General features: G+C 60.6%; 1 protein-coding gene and 1 long non-coding RNA gene across 3 annotated transcripts; one reads left to right on the forward strand and one right to left on the reverse strand.

Annotated features, from left to right (window-relative positions):
* Positions 1 to 3160: 3160 nt before the first annotated feature.
* On the reverse strand, positions 3161 to 5213 carry LOC308183744. The gene is made up of 2 exons (XR_013942489.1): positions 5056 to 5213; positions 3161 to 4948 (listed from the first exon to the last, which is right to left on the reverse strand). It is a non-coding gene; the product is annotated as an uncharacterized lncRNA (long non-coding RNA).
* Positions 5214 to 5414: 201 nt separating this feature from the next.
* Positions 5415 to 18952, forward strand: PLEKHO1 (pleckstrin homology domain containing O1). Of its 2 annotated transcripts, none has more exons than XM_080570074.1 (7): positions 5415 to 5725; positions 6560 to 6697; positions 14310 to 14450; positions 15368 to 15472; positions 16301 to 16402; positions 16879 to 17645; positions 17910 to 18952. In XM_080570074.1, the coding sequence occupies exons 1-6, from the start codon at positions 5696 to 5698 to the stop codon at positions 17641 to 17643; spliced, it is 1281 nt and encodes a 426-aa protein (XP_080426200.1). In that variant the 5' UTR covers positions 5415 to 5695; the 3' UTR covers positions 17644 to 17645; positions 17910 to 18952. The 2 variants fall into 2 exon arrangements, with proteins under 2 accessions (XP_080426200.1, XP_080426199.1); XM_080570073.1 differs by having other exon boundaries at positions 5424 to 5725; positions 6551 to 6697.
* Positions 18953 to 19782: the final 830 nt, after the last annotated feature.

Below are 19782 nucleotides of genomic sequence, written 5' to 3' on the forward strand. Positions count from 1 at the left end.
CTGAAGCAAGGTCATTCCAAGCTTGGGCGCCTGTCCACCCGAAAACCTCCCCGCAGTGCTGAAGGATTGATGCTCCGTGCGCCGCGGAGCCGCGCCGGGGCTCCGGTGTGACACCAGCGGGGTCAGGGCACGGGGCAGGGTTCCCACGCACGCCGTTAGGGACCGCTTCCTTCCTCGCTCGGGGCTGTCGGGCATTGTTTGCGAAGGGCCGGGTGCTGGCGGGGCTTCCAGCCCATCGCCTGCATCCGCGCCTCTTGGAAGCTGACACGTTTTGCTGCTCTCCCTGTAGGATTCACGCCCCGTAGCGCTGCAGGCCTTGAAGGTGGGGCTGCTGGAGGCAGGGGACAGGAGCCGAGCCCGGCGAGGTGTCCAGGCCTGGCTGTTATTTAGCCAGCGGGCTCCGATGTTCCCATCGATGCTCCCGATGTTGCTCCTGGTACCGCGGTGGCTGGGACTCCACTGGCCTCTCCCAGGTCAGTCCAGCTCCTGAGCCTTTCCCTTCGCCGTCTCCCCGGTTTTGGCTTCCTGGCGAGCGCAGGTTTGGCCCGAGCCCGACACAAAACCCTGGGGGCTTTCCAAACCAGGGGTGCACATCGGGGAGAGGCGCTGGCGTTTGGGTGCTCACCTTGGGAACCCGCAGGCTCCTGCCCTGGGCTGCACACTACGAGCCGGGGACCTCACGCCGGCGTTCCTACATCCTTATACCACCTGCTGGAGCCACGCACCCCGTCGGTCCCAAAGCACCCGTCCCCGGGCTGCCCGTCCTCCCTGGGTCTCTTTGGAGGTCAGCACTGGAGTGACAACGGCCCCACCTCGGTTCTTAGCCCCTGGGCTTCGCCCCCGTCTCTTTCGGGGCTTTCTGCCGCGCCGATGGATGCACGAGATCGTTTTGTGGGGTTATTCATTTGCCTCCTGGTGGCCACATAACGCCGGCTGGGGGAGAAGCAGCTCCCAGGGGCCTTCCTCTGACGTCTTAGGAAGGAAAAGCTGCGGCTCGGGTCTAGGGCATCACGAACAAAAGCCCCCCCGCCCCGAAGACTCGCTTTCCCAGGGCATTTTCTCACGGAGAAACCGCCGAGCTGAAAAGGAACCAGCAGGGCCCTGGGTAGGAGGTGGGAGGCTCTCGGCTTTTTGTGGCTCGGCTCGCATTGTTCCGCGCTCGCGGGGGCGACGTGGGGGAGCCTCGGCCATTCAAAGCCCTGCTCCTCTCCTCGGCACGGCCGGCCACGGCTTCTGCAGGCTCCGTGCAAAAGGGAAGAGCCCTGGAATCGCAGCCGGCGTCTGCTCAAGGAGCGGGGACAAGAAGGAGCAGCCGCTGGGAGGACGCCCCTCGCTCTTCTCCGTCCCCAGGTGCTGGAAGGCGAAGGGCAAAGTCGTGGTTTGGAGAGAAAGGGAGGCGACGCCGCCGCAGGATGCTGAGCCCGGGTGAAATTTTTGCGCCAAAGCTGCCTTTTTTTTTTTTTTTTCAGAGCAAAATGCAAATGTAGCATTGAAACACTTTGCTAATGCGTTCGGCTGAATTGTTGGGAGGGTGGTGGTTTTTGTTTTTTTTTTTTTCAGAATCAAAACTGTGGAGAAAGTTCATTTAGCAAACATCAAACTAGTTTGGGCCCCCTGAAATAAAAATAAGTCCCTTTTCTTCCCAACTCAGCCTTTCTTTGTAACAGAAGGACTTCATAAACACCTTGGGAGTGAAGCATTTTGCTCCACGCACAGTTCTTTATCTGCCCGGTGCTGGGCGAAGCGGGGCTCTGCTAGGTTCTGCCCCCGCCAGCGACGCTGCCCCGCACCCGGCGCCTCTGCCCCTGAGCGGTGGCACCCATGGGTGCTGGGACCCGGCTGCGCCAGGGGAATTGAAGCCGGCTCCGAAATCCCTGGCCATCATCCAAGCACTGCAAGTGGTTTCCAGCCCCGCCAGGTCCCCGTTTCCCATCCCACTGCTCCCTCCAGCCCCCGCCCGCCCTGGGATCGTCGGGCTGCAGTTTCCCACCTCTCCTGCCCCTCGAATTTTTGCTCTTGAGCTGCCCCCTCCATTGGCACGCCGCGAGTTTCGCCGGCAGGCTGATCTCCTCCCCCCTCGCACATCGTTAAATAAGAGATGCGAAATAAATCAGGGCCTCCGGGAGGAAAGTCGTGGTTAAAAGGGAAAACGTTGCAGGAGGAGCACGGGGCTGACACCCGCGCTGGCTCGATCCGGAGGTGAGGTGAGGTTGGGAAGAAAGGTGCTGGAAATGCCGCTGGGCATCGCTCTGGGCTGCGTCTCCGGATGTCTTTGGGATGCTCCTGGCCCTTCCACGGGCTGGAGGGGTTGGCTGCGGACCTGCCTCGCCCCCAGGTCCCCAAATGTCTCGCCCTCATCCAGCCCCATCCAGCCCAAGCCCTCTTGCTGTCCATGCCGGGGGGGCTCCAGCTTTGCCAGGGTTTGAGACCTCCTCCGGCAGCTCGGGGGCTGTGGGACCTCGCTCCGAAGAGGTCACGGACCCAGCCCGACCCGCTCACCGTTACAGGTAAACCCTTCCCCGTCCCTCTGCTGCCCTTCCCAGCCCCTTCCAGCCCCACGTCGCCAACCCCGAGCTGCTGGGGGTGGGCAGAGCCGGGAGCCCCCTGCGGGAGCCACCTCGCTGCCACCCTGAGCCCCAAACCCTGCGAAGTCCGACACCCCCCCGAGCCGACCCTTTCCAAACAGCACTGCTGTAATTGTCCTCAGAGACGAGGAAAAACGCGTGCCCTAATTAAGCTCGCTTCGTCTTCTTGAGCAGCAGTTTCACACTTGATATCCAGAGGCAAAATGATGCAGGGGGGCGTGAGGGGGGGGGTGTTAAATGCATAAATAAACCGAGGGTGTTTGTTGTTCTGCTTTTGCAGCAAGAGGATATTTTGGTAGCTGTTTGTTATGAATCAACACATCGTCGGGGAGGAAAACTGCAACATCAGGGCTGAGCGGAGCGAACAGGGTGTCTGAGGACAGCAAGAAGGACGTAGCCACGAGGGCAGAAAGGCCCTGTTTCTCGGGCCACGGCCTTATCTTACGCAAAAGAAAGCAACAAGTGGGGATTTGGGGTCGGTTTTTGGAGCAGTGAGGAGTCGTGGTGCGGGACCGCAGCACCCTGGCAGCACCCAGCACCTGCAGCAGGACCCCGATCCCTGCACAGAGCCTTCAGAGGACCCAGGTGCTAAATAAGTGACCGTCGTCGTTTTTTAACACGAGATCTGAACACTTCTGCTCCTGCCTGGCCTGCTCGCACCCAGGGGGCCGCTCCAGCTCGGGGCCACACGCTGCTTTTTCCTGCGGCGATGTTTATCGGGTGCTTTTGATGTATCCTGCGTCCACCGCAAAAAAATACGCCGCTACTGGAAATCCAAGCTGGGAAAACAAATCGTCCCAGCATCCAGTCTACACAAAGGCTGTTAAACTATGGGTCGAGTTCATTAGCAGCTAATAAAGGACTAAATTCTTCCATTAGCTGTTCCGGTATGCAGGGATTTCACTGGGGGCTGGTTGCCTGCGTCTCTGGGCACGAGGCCATCCTTGCTGTGAGCGCGCATCGCAGGACGGCCAGGGCTCGCTGCAGGCAGGACGGGGACGGGGACGGGGACATGGGGACGAGCAGAACCTCTCCACGTGCTACCCTGCCCTGCCTGGCTCAGCGGTGGCTCAGGGAGGCCACAACCGCCCCGTCCCCAGCCCACCGAACCCTGCATCAGCACCGGCCGGGTCGCTGCCAGCAGTGGGGCCGCCCATTTCAGGCACGGAAACGTGAGCTGGGCTCCCTCCTATCTCCCTTCCTTCCGTGCAAGTCGTTGATGTTTCCAGCCCTGAATCAGCGGTCACATCCTCTCCCACCGTGAGTCACTGCCACAGGGTTGCCGCAGCCAGCTACGCCCCTCGGCTTTGCCGAAGCAGCCCGAGGATTTCAGCTCGAGCTCAATTCCTCCTCCTCGGGTCGAGCGTGGCGCTGCTTGGCCATGGGCGGACGCTCGGTGACTTCCCAGCCATCGGCACCGCGTCAGAGCCCGGTTGTGCCGGGTGGGCGATGCGGCGTGGCCGTTTGCGCTGCCCGACGCCTTCCGTGTTTTGTCAAAGCCCCTTTTACACTGCATTGATTGATGGGGGAGTGGGAAGGGACCCTCTAATTAACAAGGGGTAGTTAGGCTCAGGGGGGTTGGAAGGACCCGCTGCCCTTCCCCTTGGTGCCCAGCAAAGGCGCCGGGGCCAGAACCGTGCCGCACGCAGCGGGGAGCAGCAGCCCGGGCGCACCCAGCGCCGCGAGCGTTAGGGCGCTGTGTATTGGTTCGAAAAGTCAAAATCCACTCGTATATCCATAAATCCATACATCCGTATATCCACAGCCACCAACGCCGGGCTGTGCTGAGCATCCTGAGGGAGGGCGTTGGAGGGGAGCAGCCTCCCGGCACGGCGCTCAACTCCAAGGGCATGACGAAGCTCTCCTGCTGGAGAGAGCCTCCCCCCCAGGCACCGGGGGCTGTAGGTGGTCACCTTTTGGGTGGGGAGCAGGACTCGGCTCCGTCTCTCCAGCCCCTCGCTCGCAAGCCCCCAAAACGCTCCGCTATTTGCGCTTCCACCGCCCGACGCCTTAAAAGACACGAGCGGCCCTGCTCAAGTGCACCATCAGTATTCTCCACGCATTAATTCCAACGTACTCGGGTTAAAATCCAGTCTGCGATCGGCAAAGTGTGGGCGTGTGCCAGACTAACGACTCGGATGGAAAATTTTCACCGTGAAGCAACCGACGGATCGATCGATCGGTGATTGATCGATGGATCAGCGATTGATCGACGGATCAGCGATTGATCAATCTGTTTCTTTCTTCTTATCTGCCTCGTTCCGAACAGAACCGTTTCTCCCTTTCTCTTTTTTGTTCTTTTCTATGCGCCTCTCTCTAACCCCGTCTGTGATCCCACACCGGGAGTTCTCAACTCGCAGCACCTGCAGAAATAAAATGGGGAAGAACAAATAAGCAGAAAAAGGGGCGTTTTTTAAAAAAAAAAGCCAAGCGTTTCCTTAGTTCTGGGAAACCGTGCCCCACATCTCACCGCGTAGGTCCCTGCCTGCAGGCATCGGTGCTGGGCAGTGGGCCCTTCTCCGAGCCCCCCCAGGGGCTGCCTCCTTTCCAAAAACCGTGGTTACACGTCCAAAAATCTCAGCTGCTGTCGGGGCAGAGCCCCCTGCCCGTGCCTCCCGGCCGCTTTGCCGCATCCCGGGAAGTTTTGCCACGACCTCGGCCAGGAGCGGGGTTGGGACGCGGGCACCCGTCCGCCGGGGTGCCCCCCGCCCATCAGCAGTGAGTCAGAAACAAAGAAGAAAAAAACCCTCGTGGGCTGCGATTCGCCCTTTATTGTGAACCCCAGACGTCACACGCGCACGGCTATAGATGGAGCTCGGGAGCCCAGGCCAGCCCAGTGCAAGCCCACGAGAGCTCAGTGATGGTGGTGGTGGTGCTGGCTGCCGGGGGGGGACGCGGTGTCTGTGCGGCTAAGGATGTGTTACAGAGGCGGGCTGGTCTTCGTGTAACTGGAGAGCGCCTGTAATCTACAGAGGGCGAGGACGGAGCGGGAGGGAGCGGAGGTGCCCTGTGTATTTCCCAGCCGCGCTCACCCCGAGAGGAGGCCGCCGGGAGCCCCTCTCCGACCCCCCCCCCCCCCCCCATCTCCCTCCGGCTCGGCGCACCAAGGAATGATGAAAAAAACCAATTCTGCCAAAAGGGTGAGTCGAATCGGTTCTGCTCCGGGGCACGGTGGGGTGGGGGAGGCTCCCGGATGTTTTGGGGAGGGGGGGGCTCGCCTCGCCGTCCCCTGCTCCCTCTCCCCACCGCAATCCCTTTGCTTTGCGAGAAAAAAAAAAATGCCCAACCGGATCAAAACAAAACCAAGCCCAGCGCCGTCTCCCTCTCCCCTGCTGCCCAGCGCCTCTCCTTCCTCTCGGATTTGCCCAGAGATGCAATTCGTCGCTCAGGGCAGAGCGATGTAGGCAGGCAGTTTTCATTTCTGCTCGCAAGGAAAACGATAAAATCCAGACACCATCTATCTGTCGCCCTGTGTCTGCTCGGTGCCGCCTGCGTGCGCCTGCCGTGCCCACAGATCTTATCTGCCCCTAGGAAGAAATCTCAAACAGAAACCCGAGCACAGGTTTCGCCTCTGGGACTAATTGTTGATAAAAGGCTCAAAAACGCAATTTTCACCGCGGTAAAAAAATAAAAATGATTAAAAAAAAAAAAAAAACTAGTTGCAAATCTCCCCGTTCCTCTTTCCGGCAGCAAATGCACGCTGGGGGAGGCGAACGCAACCCAGGCGCCTTTCTTATATAATGCAGGGGTGAAACCCTGCCCGCGGGGCTCGCGTCGCCCCCCGGCGCTGCTGTCGTTGCTCCGGAAAATCCGCGCGGAGGGGACGGGGCAAAGCGGTGGTGGGGGGCCAGGGGAGGGGAAGCGAAGTTGGGCAAGGAAGGAGGGGGAGAAGGGGAGCGGGAAAGCACGAATTAACACCATTTCCCCCCCCCACCCCCGTTTCCTTCCCTCTCCCTTTGTGTTAGGGGCACCAGGATGGAAACCAGCAGCCTGCGCAGCCCGAGAAGGTCGGCTGGGTGCGGAAATTTTGCGGGAAAGGCATTTTTAGGGAAATCTGGAAGAACCGTTATGTGGTTTTGAAGGGAGATCAGCTTTACATCTCGGAGAAGGAGGTAGGCTCGGTTTCGTTTTCCTCTCCCTTCCCCCCCTTCTTCCCTTTGCACATGAAAAGCGCCGCGAGCCCCGAGCCCCCCGCGGCTGCCAGGGGCCGGGACCGGACCCCCCCCTTACAAAACCTCCCCATGCCCTCGTGCTTTCTGTCCCCAAGAACAGGGAAATTCAAGGGGTTCACCGGCATCTGGAAACGTGCCCCTGCTCCAGGCCGGGGCCTGGGGCTTGCTGTGGGGTTTACGTGAGATTTAATGGGACGCGACTCGCAGCTGGGCCCCGGCTGTCCCCGCACAGCTGCCCCCCCCTTAGTTTTGTCTCGATCGATTCATCAGGAAGGGACCCCCCAGGCAAGAGCCCTCCTCCCTCCGAGTCTTCCTTAAAAACTCACCGTGAGGGGTGAGAAAGGGTGGGGAAATTGGGGTAAAAACACCCCATTTGGGTCAGGGCTCGGTGGGTCCCTGCCTGCGGTGTCTGGGTGTTGTTCGGGGCTCGGGGGCTGCTCAGAGGCATGCCGCCCGGCCCAGCTCGATCAATTTAGGACCAATTTAGGATCTGGAGAGGTAATAGGGTCCTGAGCGCGAGGCATAATTTGATTTAGGGGCGAATTGAGTCACGGGGCACGGCAAAGCGCAGGTGGGAATAAATGCTGCCGGGTAAACGGACCAAACAAGAGAACGATCAGCGCCTGTAGGCAGCCAAACCCACGGCGAGCGTGTAGGTTTGGGAGAAGTTGGGCGGAGAGACGGGTGCGGGAGGCAGGCGTTGTGGCTGGCAGTCCTCCGGTGTGCGGTCCTGCACATCTCCAGAAGTAACACGGGCTGTGGGACGTGCTCTCAGCAGCAGGCCTGCTCGCCTCGCGTGGCTTCCCCCAAGCAGCTCTCGCACCTCCGGGGCCAGGGATCCGAGCTCGGGACCCGGTGGGCACGGCGATGAGCTGGGGGGAAAGGATTCACCCGTGGCGTGCTGCTGCCTGGGCGATCGCTTTGCTGCGCCACGGCCCTGCTCCGAGGCGGCACGGAGGCAGACGTTTGGGCAGAAGGAAGCCTGGTTATGGGCTGGCCACATGGAGCTCGTGCCTAAAGGGGAGAGGAGTCCCCGCCAGCGAGTCCAAAGGGCCCTCCCTGGGATGGGGAGCGCACAGGGTCGTGCCTGGGAAGATGAGAGCGTTTCCCAGAGCCCCGGCCACCCCGAAGGCCCAGCTGCGCTGCCGCGGGCTGCGGTGCCGCCGGGCTGTGCCGGGGTGGGTGGCGTTGTCGCTCGCCAGTGCCCCGAGTCTTTGAACGGCGCAGAATAAAGCGCGAGCAAAAGGCTCTGCTTGGCTGAGCAGCGGGGAAGCCTGGGCAAGCGAGGCTGCACTCAGACGGGAATCAACACCAGGGAACATGTGCAGGAAGAAGCTGTCTGTCTGTCTGCCCGTCCCTCCCATCCGCGTCTCATTAACAGCCGTGAGCTCCACGTCCCGGCGGGCACGGGGTGCCTGAGCGGCCACGGGGTGCCGGCTCCCAGCAAGGAGCACCTGAGGTTGCTTCAGGGAGCGTGCATTTATTTCTTTACGGGGAAGAAAAGACCTACTGTGTGCGCAGCTGAAGCAGTGCTGTAGCTGTGTGCATGCGGGTATGTGTGTGAAAGGCCATAAATAACGCGCGGCAGTGACTGCCTATGTCTTTATATGGAAGAATCTGCGGTGGTGTAGCGATGTGGTTGCAGAGGTAACATCTGGCTGCGTGCACGTGCACCGAAGTGTGTGCCTGTGGGAACAAAAAATCCACCCGTGTCCCTGCTCCGGCTGCTCCGGGGATCTCAGGGTCGGAGGTGGCTCCGGCCGCTGGCACGTGGCGCTGGTCTGGTGTGTGTGTGTGCAAAGTGTCAGGTCTCTTTGTGTGCATGGATGTGTCAGGTCTGTTTGTGTGCGTGGACGTGTCAGGTTTGCACATGGACACTGCGTGTGTGCATGGATACGTCAGGTTTGTGCGTGGACACATCAGTGTGCACATGGACACGTCTGCGTGGGTGTGCGCAGGGACCTGTCTGGTGTATGGATGGACACGTCTGGTGTGTGCATGGGCACATCTACGTGTACATGGACGTGTCTGGTGTGCGCATGGACGTGTGTGTGCATGGATATGTCACGTTTGTGCATGGATGTGTCTGGTGTGCGCATGGACATCCCTGTTTGTACGTGGACGTGTCCGGTGTGCGTGCGCATGGACACTCCTGCTGTGGCTGCCCACTGCTCTGCATTTCCAAGACTTCCCGCTAAAGGCAGCCGGGACTTTTAACACCAAAACCCTTGGCAGAGCCAGGCCTCCACACACCAACCCCCTTCCACGGGGCCACGCGTCCCTCGGCGCTCAGGCTCCCTCCGCGCTCCCTTCCCCGGCAGCAGGTGCCCGCGGCTCCCACCAGCGGCTTAACGAATTGGGACTTGTCAAGTGGAACAGGACGGAGCCTCTTTTGGGTTTTCACACGCCAGATTATGCCCGGTGGAGAAAATGGAGCCACTGCTGGGTTGCACTGAGGAGCGGTGTCAGAGGCTGCGCTCCGGAGGCGGCCTCTCCGCTTGGGAATCGCTGCCGGTGGGGCTCCGGCCGCAGCCACGGAGGGAATTACCCGGTGGGACCCCCGAGGAGACACGGGCAGAAAGCTCTGGTGGGAATGACCCCTAGGCAGGTGGAAACTCAGCCTGATTTCTGCGGTGATGGGCGAGGAAGCTCGGTTGCCTGCTTCAGCAAAAGATCAAAGTCCTCTGCTATAAATTATTTTTGCTCCATCAAAGCCACCGGAGCAAGGTGGATCTGGTGGATGGAGCTCACGAGCTAACTCCCGCATTAACCTCGGTGTTTCTTGTCAGCTCCTCTTAAGCTCAGCGGCCGCTGTGGACCAGCGGGCGCGTTGTTCGCGGTACAGGCAGAAGGGGTCAAACGCTCGCGCTCCCAAATGCTGCCCTCAGCTCTGCCGAGGGCTCTCCGGACGAATTCGAAGCAGACATTTAGGGACTTTTGCCTGAATTTTTGCCAGACGGCAGGGCGGTGGCACGGGGGACGGGGACGTCGTGCCCCCCGCCACAGGTGTCAGCGCAGGACGCGGAGCTGAGCCCCCCGCTGCTTCCCGCAGGCTCCGAGGGGCAGGGGCAGGTTCCCAAGGGGCTCGCTCCCCCCAGCAGGGTCACGCTGCCAGAAGCCCACCAGCATCCCACGGGAACCTGCTGGGAATCCCTGTGCCTTTCCAGGGGCCTGCCTGGGACCCACGCTTGGAGGCTGGTCGTGGTTTATTAATTTTGGTTAGGAGGCGGTGGGAAGAGCTGATAAAAGCCCTGGGCTTTCTCCCTGGCGGAAACCAGGTCTGGAAGGAGGGGAACCGCGCTTTATTAGACCAGCTGATACACCTGGAGAACGCAGGCAGGGCTCTGAGCTGTGCTCTTGCATTCGGGCATCAGCTGGAGGCTGCGAACCTGCCCTCCCAGCCCCAGCCTTTCGCCCTTCCAAGCACGCACCGAAATGGGAGCTGGGGCTTGCAGCCCGTGGTCAGGGCCAGGAGCCTGCGCTCAGCTCCACCAGCTGAACTCCGCGAACTTAGGCAAAAAAAATCCCTTCGTTATTTAGCGTTTGGTCATCAGCCAAAAAAAAAAAAACCAAAAAACATTCAGGGCAGCAACACGCACGGCAAGATGGGCTGCAGCGAGCGGCTCTCTGCTAAGCAAAACCTCCTTAAAACCATTTCTGCATTCTTTCCCCTCCGCACCGGCTCTCTCTGCCCCCCCACCCCAAATTTCTGGTAATTGTTCTCCTGTTTGTAGTGCGGCTTTGTTACTGCTCCACGCTTGGGAATTGCAGCCAGACCGCCACAGACACAGCTGGGCTCCTGCCACTTCCTGCCAGGAAGCCCAGGGCTGTCCAGACAGCATGAACGGCCCCGCGATGACGAGATGTTAATGAGGAAATGCTTCTCGGGGCTTCCTTAAGCTTTTTCTTGTTTGCTACCAACAGCGGCGACTCAATTAGCACGAGAGCACTTGAAAAGTCGGCTGCTCTCGCTCCCCACTCGCTACGGCACCACCAAACGCTGCGCAGCGTGCCCGGAGCATGGCAGGGATGTTTGCGCACACACGTGGGTGTGCAAGGTGTGCGTGTGTGTGCAGAGCAGTGCCTGGGGCTCCCGTGCATGGTTCCCGTGCACACCACGGCTGCGAAGCGCCGGTGCTGCTCCGGTGCAGGCGCTGCTCCTGTGCTGGTGCTGCTCGTGCCCGCGGTACCGCGGGGAGGCTTCGTGGGGAGCACACAGCGCCGTGCACCACGGGGACATGGCCGGGCTGTGTGCTGGGGACATGCTCAGCAGAGAGGTTGGTGCCCGTGGCATGCTCCACATCCGTGCCTAGGGACAACGGCAGTGCTCGGGGGCAGCCTGGTGCGTAAAGCAGCAGCTTTTGGCCAGCTGGGACCTGCTGCCCCTTCCCTCCTCTCCTCTCGCACCTTGAAAGCTTCCTCCCTCCCCACCTTCCTCCCGCTCCTGCTCGGCCAAGCTCAGTTCCACACTTTGCAGGGTGAGGTGGACACTTTTGGCACCAGGCCTCGGTGGCACTGTCCCGCACGATGGCACAGGCGGCACTGACGCCCCCAGTCCCGTGCCGGGGTGGCTGCGGGTTAGGCTGATGATGGGGTGCAAGGGATGGAGCAGGCAGCAGCTCAGTGATAGCCTGATTTCAGCTAAACTGGGCAGAAATTTCTGTCCCTCTGCTGGGTGGCAGAGCTGAAGTGAAACTTTCGTCTCCGCTCGGGGAGAGCAGGCTGGCCGATGCCAGCCCCCGGGCTGCCGGCGTTGGGCTGCTGGGTTTGGCAGGTTTCTTGTTACGTCCCGAGCCCCTCTTGAACGTCTGGTGGATGTGTTACGCTCGGCATCTCGTGATTTTCTGCAGCCTTCCGCATTTGCGCCGAGCCTGCCGCGTCGCAGCGGGGAGCTGCTCAGGCGAATCCCACCAAAGGAACGCGAGGGGAACGGCAGCGCTGGCCCTGGGGGCTCGGTGGCCGCCCTTCTCCTCGCCCCCAGAACGCAGCCCTGGTCTGTAGCGGGGCGTTCAGAACCGGTGAAACTTTATCTGCCCGTCCAGCCGTCCGGGGGGGTCACACCGATTAATTTAAGCCACATTCGGGAGCCTCCTTTTGCTGCAGAGCAGAGGGCAGGAGCTGCCCGTCCGGGAGGTTTGAGACCCGTCCGCTCGCCCCACGTCGCACCCATGAGGGAGGAAGGACCCAAACCCACCCAGACCCACCCAGCACACTGAGCCAAGCGCTCCTTGGTTGCTCTAAGCCTCAAAACTACAGTGGGAGAGACCTTAAGGCAGCCCTGTGGAAGCTGCAGGAGCCCCAGAGGTTTTCCTGCAGAGTGAAAAGCTGGGTGGTGGGCAGGATAGGGCCCGTCACCCCGCAGCGAGGCTCAGAGGGGCTGGGGAGCCACCACCCCTGCAGCCAGGAGAGCCAGGCACAAACAGGGATGGGATCTGTGGTCAGGAAACGCTCAGCCCTTCCCACAGCTCAAACCTTTCCTCTAAGAGTTTCGAATTTGGCATCTGAGACTGGAAATCGCCCCTCCTTCAAAAAACCTGTGCTCGACCTGCACTCAGCAGAGGAGAGGAAAACAAAGGAGCCCACGGGACAAGCCACAGCAACGCTCCGGCTGCGGGACCAACTCAGAGGGAGCCGCACGGCGCTGGGTCACCCCGACAGGAGCGGAGCCCAGCGCTGCTCTGCCGCCCCCTCCAACCCCTGCAGACCCCGAAGGGTGAAGGAGAAATCGCGCCGTGTCCCTGCTGCCGCGGATGGGCACCAACGGCTCCTTCCAGCCCACGGCTCCTTCCTCCAAAATGTCCCCCAAAGCCCCGCGCGCTGCCCGGCTGCGCCAAGCCCAAAGCCCTGCTGGTGGAAACGAGGAGAGCCCCCTCGCAGCTCAGAGCCTGCCTGGTTTGCCGTGGGATTGCTGCGATATTTGCAGCAGCAGCAGCAGGGGAACGTCGCGCACAGCACGCGGAGAAGCACCTTAGCTAGGTCTGCGCAGAGCCAGCACGGACCTGAAGGATTTTTTTATTTGCAGGGAGCCAAAAACCCCCGCAGGGGGCTGAACGTGCCCACCAAGCCCAAAACTAAAGTTTGGGACCCCGATGCCATCCCTTTAGCGCCCACGGATGGGGCTCAGCCCTTTAGGGTTTGTTACAGGTCTGTGCGCAAGCAAGGGGACGAGCACGGTGCCACAGCCCCGGCACACATCAGCCCCGGTCTGGTGGCACCTGAAGGGTGTTTGCCCCCACCACTTAACTCCTGTCTGTTCTGCAGACCCCTGTAGGTGGTCCTAGGGTTGAGGTAGGCTAGAGGAAAGGGTTTGGGCTCCTGGAGGCAAGGTTTGGGCTCCTGGAGGCAAGGTGTCTGGCTCCCCTGCCTCCACCACGCAGGCTCTGGGTGTCTGAGACACGAGGGGAGGGCTGGGGAAGTCCCAGTGACCTACATGAGCAAACATCTGGAGCAAGGACTTCTGCCGCAGCCGGGGCTCGGGGGGATCGGCTCCTCCTGCTGCAGACAGCTTGGGCTGAATTCAGCCAAGATTCTTGGAAAGAGGTGGATTGCAGGATGGCACTGCGACGAGGGGAAAGCCGATTAGAAATGCACGGGGAGGGAATACGGGTGGGCACGACGTGCCAGAGACTTCCCTATCTGGTCACGACAGCCCGTAGGCAGTGGAGGATGCTTTGAGCAGAAACCAGTCGCTTTTGGGGCTGCGCCCTGGAGCCTGGGGCCAAGCTCGGGGGTCCGACGTTCGCTAAGGACAGCAGCGGAAAGGAGGGCTGCGCCCCACGGCTGCTAGGGGAATGGATGTGGAGGCAGAGACATCTTGCAGCAGCTGCAAAGCGGCCGGCTGGTGGCTTCACAACGAGAACCGAGAAGTGCTTGCGGCAGCGAGCCCCAGCCCCAGCTCTCGCTTCCCCCTCAGACCTCCTACAGGTCCCCGGGCCGAGCCCCCGGCGGTGCCTCGATGAGCCCTGAGCCCCTCGTTGGGGAGCTGCACGCCCGTGGTGGCCGTGGGCCAGGGCTGGCCGTGCTTCACCCGCCCCCCCCCCCAAATCAACTGTCAGGCTGCGCTAATGCCACCGGGTTAAAAATAGGAAGCGCTAAGCTTCATCCCTCCGGCTTGTGCTGTGCTGTCTCCGGAAAAGCAGCGAGCACTAACGTGATCGCCCCTCGTAACCACCTCCTCCCGCAGGCAGGGTCCTCTCTGCACCCATCCTGCTCGGCCGGGGGGTCCGCAAGCACAGGGCAGAGCCCGCCCACCCCATGGGGACTTTGGGGGTGGTGCAGTGACCGCAACGTGCTTGGGGTTCCCGAAGGAATCCTGGAGCAAAGCAGGAACTAACCCAAGAGACTGATCCTTCTAAATACGTCTCCCGACTCGAGTTAATGATATCATGCTGAAAAGCTCTGTTTCTCCCCCAAAACCGAGCGTAGCAGCAGCTAGCGGTGCTGCACTCGTGCCCTGCGTGGGCGACGCTCACCCCAGGTCGGGCACCCCCCGAAAGTCGGCACCTGCTCCGGCTGACACCCGCCCGGCGGCCGTTTCTTTTTTGTTTTGCAGGTAAAAGATGAAAAAAACATGCAGGAAATGTTTGACCTGAGCGATTATGAGAAATGTGAAGAGCTCAGGAAGTCCAAAAGCAGAAGCAAAAAGAACCACAGCAAATTTACCCTCGCCCACTCCAGGCAGCCTGGAAACACGGTACGCAAGCACGCGGTCAGCCCCGGAAAGCCGTGAGCTCTGGGGGGCTTGATGCAGTTTTGGGGGTGATGCCAGGCAGCCTGAGCTCTGCAGGAGAAGAAAGTGAGATTAAAACCCCCAGACCCCCACCTCGGGGCTGGTGGCAGCGGGAGAGCTGCGGGGAGGAGCAGGGGCTCTGCTGCGGGGGCGCGCAGTGAGGGCGGCCAAGGGGCAGCATCAAAGAGCCGCAGGGGGATTTGTCCCATGAACGCTGCCTAAAAAGCTGAAAAGTGCCGGAATGGGGGCACGGCTGCCTGGGAGCGGGACCCCGGAGGTCTCAGCCCCTCTGCAGACGGAGGCAGCCTCCACCCCGAGCCGTCCCTGGCACCGATGCACGCACGGGAGCTGGGTTTGCGCTCCTCGCTGCAGCAGGGCAAGGCTTGCCCACCTTGCACTTTGGGAGCGATTGTGTAACGCCGTGCAAGGCAGACGGGGAGGAGAAGGGGAAAAATGGAAAGCGGCCGCGCTGTCCCCAAGCGACACGAGCAACGGAGATGATTGAACACAACGCTGCGGAGGCCAGAAGCGATTTTTATTGAGTATCTAGCTTAAAAAGCTAAGGATCCTGGAGCCCCTGTAGAGGCCGTATTTGCAAAATCGCTCTGCCCCCAGCATGCGTCTGACACTATGAAAGGCCGGGAAACCCGGCTGCTCCCGCGGGGACGGGCCGTGGCTGCGTGGCTCTGTCCCGTTGGAGGTGGCAGCGGAGAGATGGCAGCGAGCAGCACGGCCGGGGCCGGAGGGGCTGGGTGCGGCGAGGATTTGTGCTCCGCGTTGCACAGCCGGCGCGCGGCGTGCCGTGGGATCCCGTGGGCAGGGACGGGGCGAGAGCGTCTCTGGAGGGGTTTAGGCTCTGACCTGAGTCCCCTCTTTTGTAGGCACCAAATCTCATCTTCCTGGCTGTGAGTCCTGAAGAGAAAGAGTCCTGGATTAACGCCCTCAACTCCGCAATCACTCGTGCTAAGAACCGCATCTTAGATGAGGTGAGCGGGATGCCGAGGTCTCAGCTTTAACGTTCGGGTGATGCTTTTAGGCTGCTGCAGCTGCCTGTAGGGTGGGCTCTGCTGGAGCTGCAGGTGGTTTGACCCCACCTAGCCTCAGAATTCCCATGCGAGCCCTCATGCCTTGCGCAGGGATTGGGATCGTGGAGGGGAGGGCTTCCTAGGGCTTTCTAGGGCTTCCCTGGGCTTTCCAGGGCTTTTCAGGGCTTCCCAGGGCTTCCTTCCCGTCCTCACTGCGCGTTTGGGTTTGCAAAGGAGCTTTAAGCAGTGGAACTGAATTAAGGAATTAGCTGAAAACCAACACGGTCCCCTGCTGAGAGCAGCCCACGGGCACCATCTGCCACCCCAGCTCAGCCCCTCTCCGTCCCGAGCCCTCCCGTGCCGGGGCCGTGCCCCTCGCTGCGTTTCAGCCCCATCTCACATTTTAATGCTCCGCACCAAAGATTTTAGCCCCCAGACCTCTCCCATCCATGCTCAGCATGGGCAGCCTGGCACTGCAATGCTGCTGGTCCTTGTGGACAGCAACACAAGCCCCCGTAGAGAAGGAGAACTGGGGTCGTGGCACAGGAAAGGCTTTAGAGCAGGGAGCGGGACGGCAAAGCGGTGGGATGGATTGCTGCGAGGAGAGGCGATCGATCACCACCACGGAAATCTCTACAAGTAAATGCAGCAGGGAATTGCCAGGAATGACTCCAGGCACAGAGGGGACGGACGTGGGGACCCCAACAACCCCGACCCTTCGTCAGAAGCGAGGACTGGCTCGGGTTTCCTGAGCCCCCGGGCGCTCACTGGCCTTTGCCACCACTTCAGGTCACTGTCGAAGAGGACAGCTACCTCGCCCACCCGACCCGCGACAGAGCAAAAATACAGCACTCCCGACGCCCCCCAACACGGGGACATTTGATGGCTGTGGTACGTACGGCAACCTCCAGGCCGGTTAGGTAAAATTCCGTCTAACTGCTTCATTTATAAGCGGGTGCTTGAGCCCTGGCCTGAGCTGCGACTTGCCGCGAGCCTCGGGGCTCCCCTGGGCTGCCGGGAGCAGCCCTCCGGTCCTGCAGCGCTCTCCGTCGCGTTGCGCAGGTCTTGCAGAGTCACCGACACCGCTGTCCCCGGGGCTGGAACCGAAATGCTCCTTTGGGGTCCTGCTCGGGGGCGTCCCGGGGGCTGGGGGCCGTGTCCCCACGTTGGCACAGGTGGCTCGTCCCACCGTTCGCCCACCCCGTGCCCTGGCTAGGAGCAGGGACTTGGCACACGCGGGGTTTCTGCCGCTCGCCCACGCTCGCTGTTGTCCCTGCTCCATCGTCGCACACCCAGGGGATGCGCGCCTGAGGTTTCGGCGCCTCTCCGGGTAGCGGCGAGCCTAACCCAGACCTCTGCTCCCCCAGGCATCTACCTCAACCTCTGACGGCATGCTGACCCTCGACCTGATCCAGGAGGAGGACGCCTCCCCGGAGGACCACGGCACCTGCGAAGAGAGTTTCCGGGTGGACCTGGACAAGTCGGTGGCACATCTCGCCGCCGGCCGGCGCCGCTCGGATTCGGAGAACGTCAAAGCGCCGGAGAAGGGCCGGACCGGGAGCCTCCCGAGACGGGAGGTGACCTCGTGGGACAGATCCGCGCAGCGCAATGACTCCTTTGACAAAGGGACCATGTACACCCCGCAGGTCCCCAAAAAGCTCTCGCACTCAGAAAAGAATAAATGTGCCTCCATGGAAGAAATCCTGTCCCGGCGGGACTCCTCCGCGCACCGGGCGGTGCTGAGGAGGGGGCTGGAGGCGCAGTTTGCCTCCGCGGAGCCGGAGCAGCTGTCCCGGATACAAGAACTGGTTGCACTGAAACTGGAAAAAACTCAGGAACTGCTGACGGAGGTGAAGGGCTACGGGGAGGGCAAGAGGAAGGCCAAGGACTCCAACACCAGCACCAGCACCACCACCTCTTCCTCCTCCTCGTCTTCCAAGTCGGACTCTGAGAGGATCCTGCAGGAATCCGAGAGGCTGCTGGGGGAGGCTTCCTCCACCTGGAGCCAAGCCAAGAGGGTGCTGCAGGAGATCCGGGAGCTGAGGGACCTGTACAAACAGTTCGAACTGCAGCAGTCGGACTCAAAGCCCAAACAGAGCTCACAGTCCCACTACAGGAAGAGCATGATGTGAAGGCAAGCCTCGGGATGGGGAGGGAGGGACACGGGAGGGCGGCCGTTTGGTCTTTATTCTTTTTTTTTTTTAATTATTATTATTATTTTCAGTGTTCAAAAGAGTGAAAAGGTGCCTGTTCTCACCCGAGTTTGCTTCTCAAAGCTTGAACCCTTCCTTTCCTCCATCACCTCCCCCCCCCCCAACCCCGTGAAGCGACCCTGTGCTCCAATAAATTCAGTTGCAGTTTATACCTCCTATTTTAAAAAGCACCCTTTGCACCGCAGGCCCCCAGCTTCTGTCATGCTTGGAGGACGGCAGAAAGCACCAGCTCCTACAAAATGCCCCTGCATGCCTGGAGCAGCACGTGCGTAACGATGGGGACGGATGCTCTTGCGCTGTACGAGCCCTGGCTTTGCTGCTCTCAAATCCGAGCTGTATCCTGCACCGCAGCTCCCTGACCAGGAGTCTTGTCTTGCTCCCTCACTGTCCTCTCGGAAATAAATGACAAACAAAAGGTGTCCGTCCCAGCCAATGCTTGCAGGTCCCCCATCACCCAGGAACTGTCTCGGAGATGCTCGGAAGCTCCGGCTGACCTCAGGTTTCCCGCGAGCCGGCGGCGGCGCGGGCTGGACTGCGGCCACGCGGCTCCGTCCGGGCACGGTCCCGCTGTGAACTCCGGGGTCGGTGGCTGCTCATCTCGTGGTACATTTTCAGCCCTCCAGAGGGAGGGCAGCAGGTATGCAATCCGTGCCCAAACCAGCCCTGTCTCCGGCGATGCTTTACAGGCCCCCTCCCCAGCCCCACGCGATGGGAGTGAGCAGCTCCACGTCTTCCTTTCTGTGCAAATAGAGGATGAAAGCCTTGAATCTATCCGACAGCCCCGTGCGGGTTGTTTGGCGGGGTTGTTTGCTGGCTTTTTCATTTTCAGTTCTTCTTTTTTTTTTTTCCTCTTTTCTTCGAGCTGAGGGGAAATGGAAAAATCAGGGTTGCGTGCAGGCGGCGGCTGTAAACCGAGAGCCAAAGGGAGTTTTGGTGGGCTTGAATCTCGCTCAGTGGGGCAGCAGCAGGTTGGCCCTGCTGCTCCCTGGGGTCAGGATCAGGCCCACCGAGGCGAGAGCTTTGCTCCGCGGGGCTCGGCTCGCACGCCGTTACGCAGAAGGGCACGAGGTGGATGTTAGGATGTCTCGCAGGGCTCGAAGTACACCAGTGTGATAACATCCAATCGTTACTTTTTTTTTATTATTATTTAAAGAAACCTAATTCCCTTGCCTACCTTGCAAATAACCCCTGAAAATATTAAAACCAACAGAGTTATTTCCTGGCTGCAGTCGGTGTTGTCAATTTTCTTTTAACCCCGGGCTCCCTGGGACAGGAGGCCGGCTGCCGTCACTTGTGCCGGCTCAGGTCCGCTACCCAGGGCCGTGCTGCTGAAGCGTAGACGCCAGCGCTGCGAGGAAAGCATTTTCTGTTTGGTTTCCATTACTCCTCCTCCCACCTTCCCGTCAGAATCGTTACTGCTGGCACCGGGTTCCTGAAGGTCTCGTTACGGACAGGCTTCAAACCCGGCCTCTTGCTTGCTCCCGGCTCTGGCACAGCTCTTGGCCCGCTGCCGAAGGACGGTTTCGGGAACGGCGTCACCGGCGCGGTCACGCTCTGCCGCTGAGCTCACGCCGCTGCAGGCCGGGGGAACACGTCTCACCCGTCCAGCACTTCTGCTCTGACATCTTTCCTCGCCTTTTCTGTCACTCGAAGGATCCGTCTGGGTGCATCAGAGGAAAAAATCATAACCCCTAAAAGAGACTCAAAGGGAACGCACGTGAGCCACTCTGATAAAACCCTTCCCATTCAGCTCTTTGATCAAGAGAACAAGAAAAAAATATGCAAATAATTTCCCGGTGTGACATTCAACGTTAACGTTAGCCTTGTCTTCAAAGTAGGAGAGCTATTCCAAAACCCCGGTGGTGTGAATTGCGCTGCGTGGGGACGCGCGGGTGCCGCGCGCGAGGATGGGAACACCCCTGGTCTTTCTTCAGCACCACGTTAATACGGAAATCGGCCGATTAACAGGGCCGGAGCAGTTCCAGAGGCACTGAGGTCGCCCAAAACACGTGCCTGTTTCGTGAAGTCACCAAGGGCGCCCCTGTTTCGGCGCTGCCT

Source organism: Anser brachyrhynchus (genome assembly GCF_964034855.1).
Source record: "Anser brachyrhynchus genome assembly, chromosome: 28".
In the NCBI taxonomy this organism is placed as follows: domain Eukaryota; kingdom Metazoa; phylum Chordata; class Aves; order Anseriformes; family Anatidae; genus Anser; species Anser brachyrhynchus.

Coding starts and splice junctions, on each gene's coding strand:
- PLEKHO1 (XM_080570073.1), top strand. CDS start 5,696: ATGATGAAAAAAACCAATTCTGCCAAAAGG. Junction 14,451..15,367: donor CCAGGCAGCCTGGAAACACG/GTACGCAAGCAC, acceptor CCTCTTTTGTAG/GCACCAAATCTCATCTTCCT. Junction 16,403..16,878: donor GGGGACATTTGATGGCTGTG/GTACGTACGGCA, acceptor CTGCTCCCCCAG/GCATCTACCTCAACCTCTGA.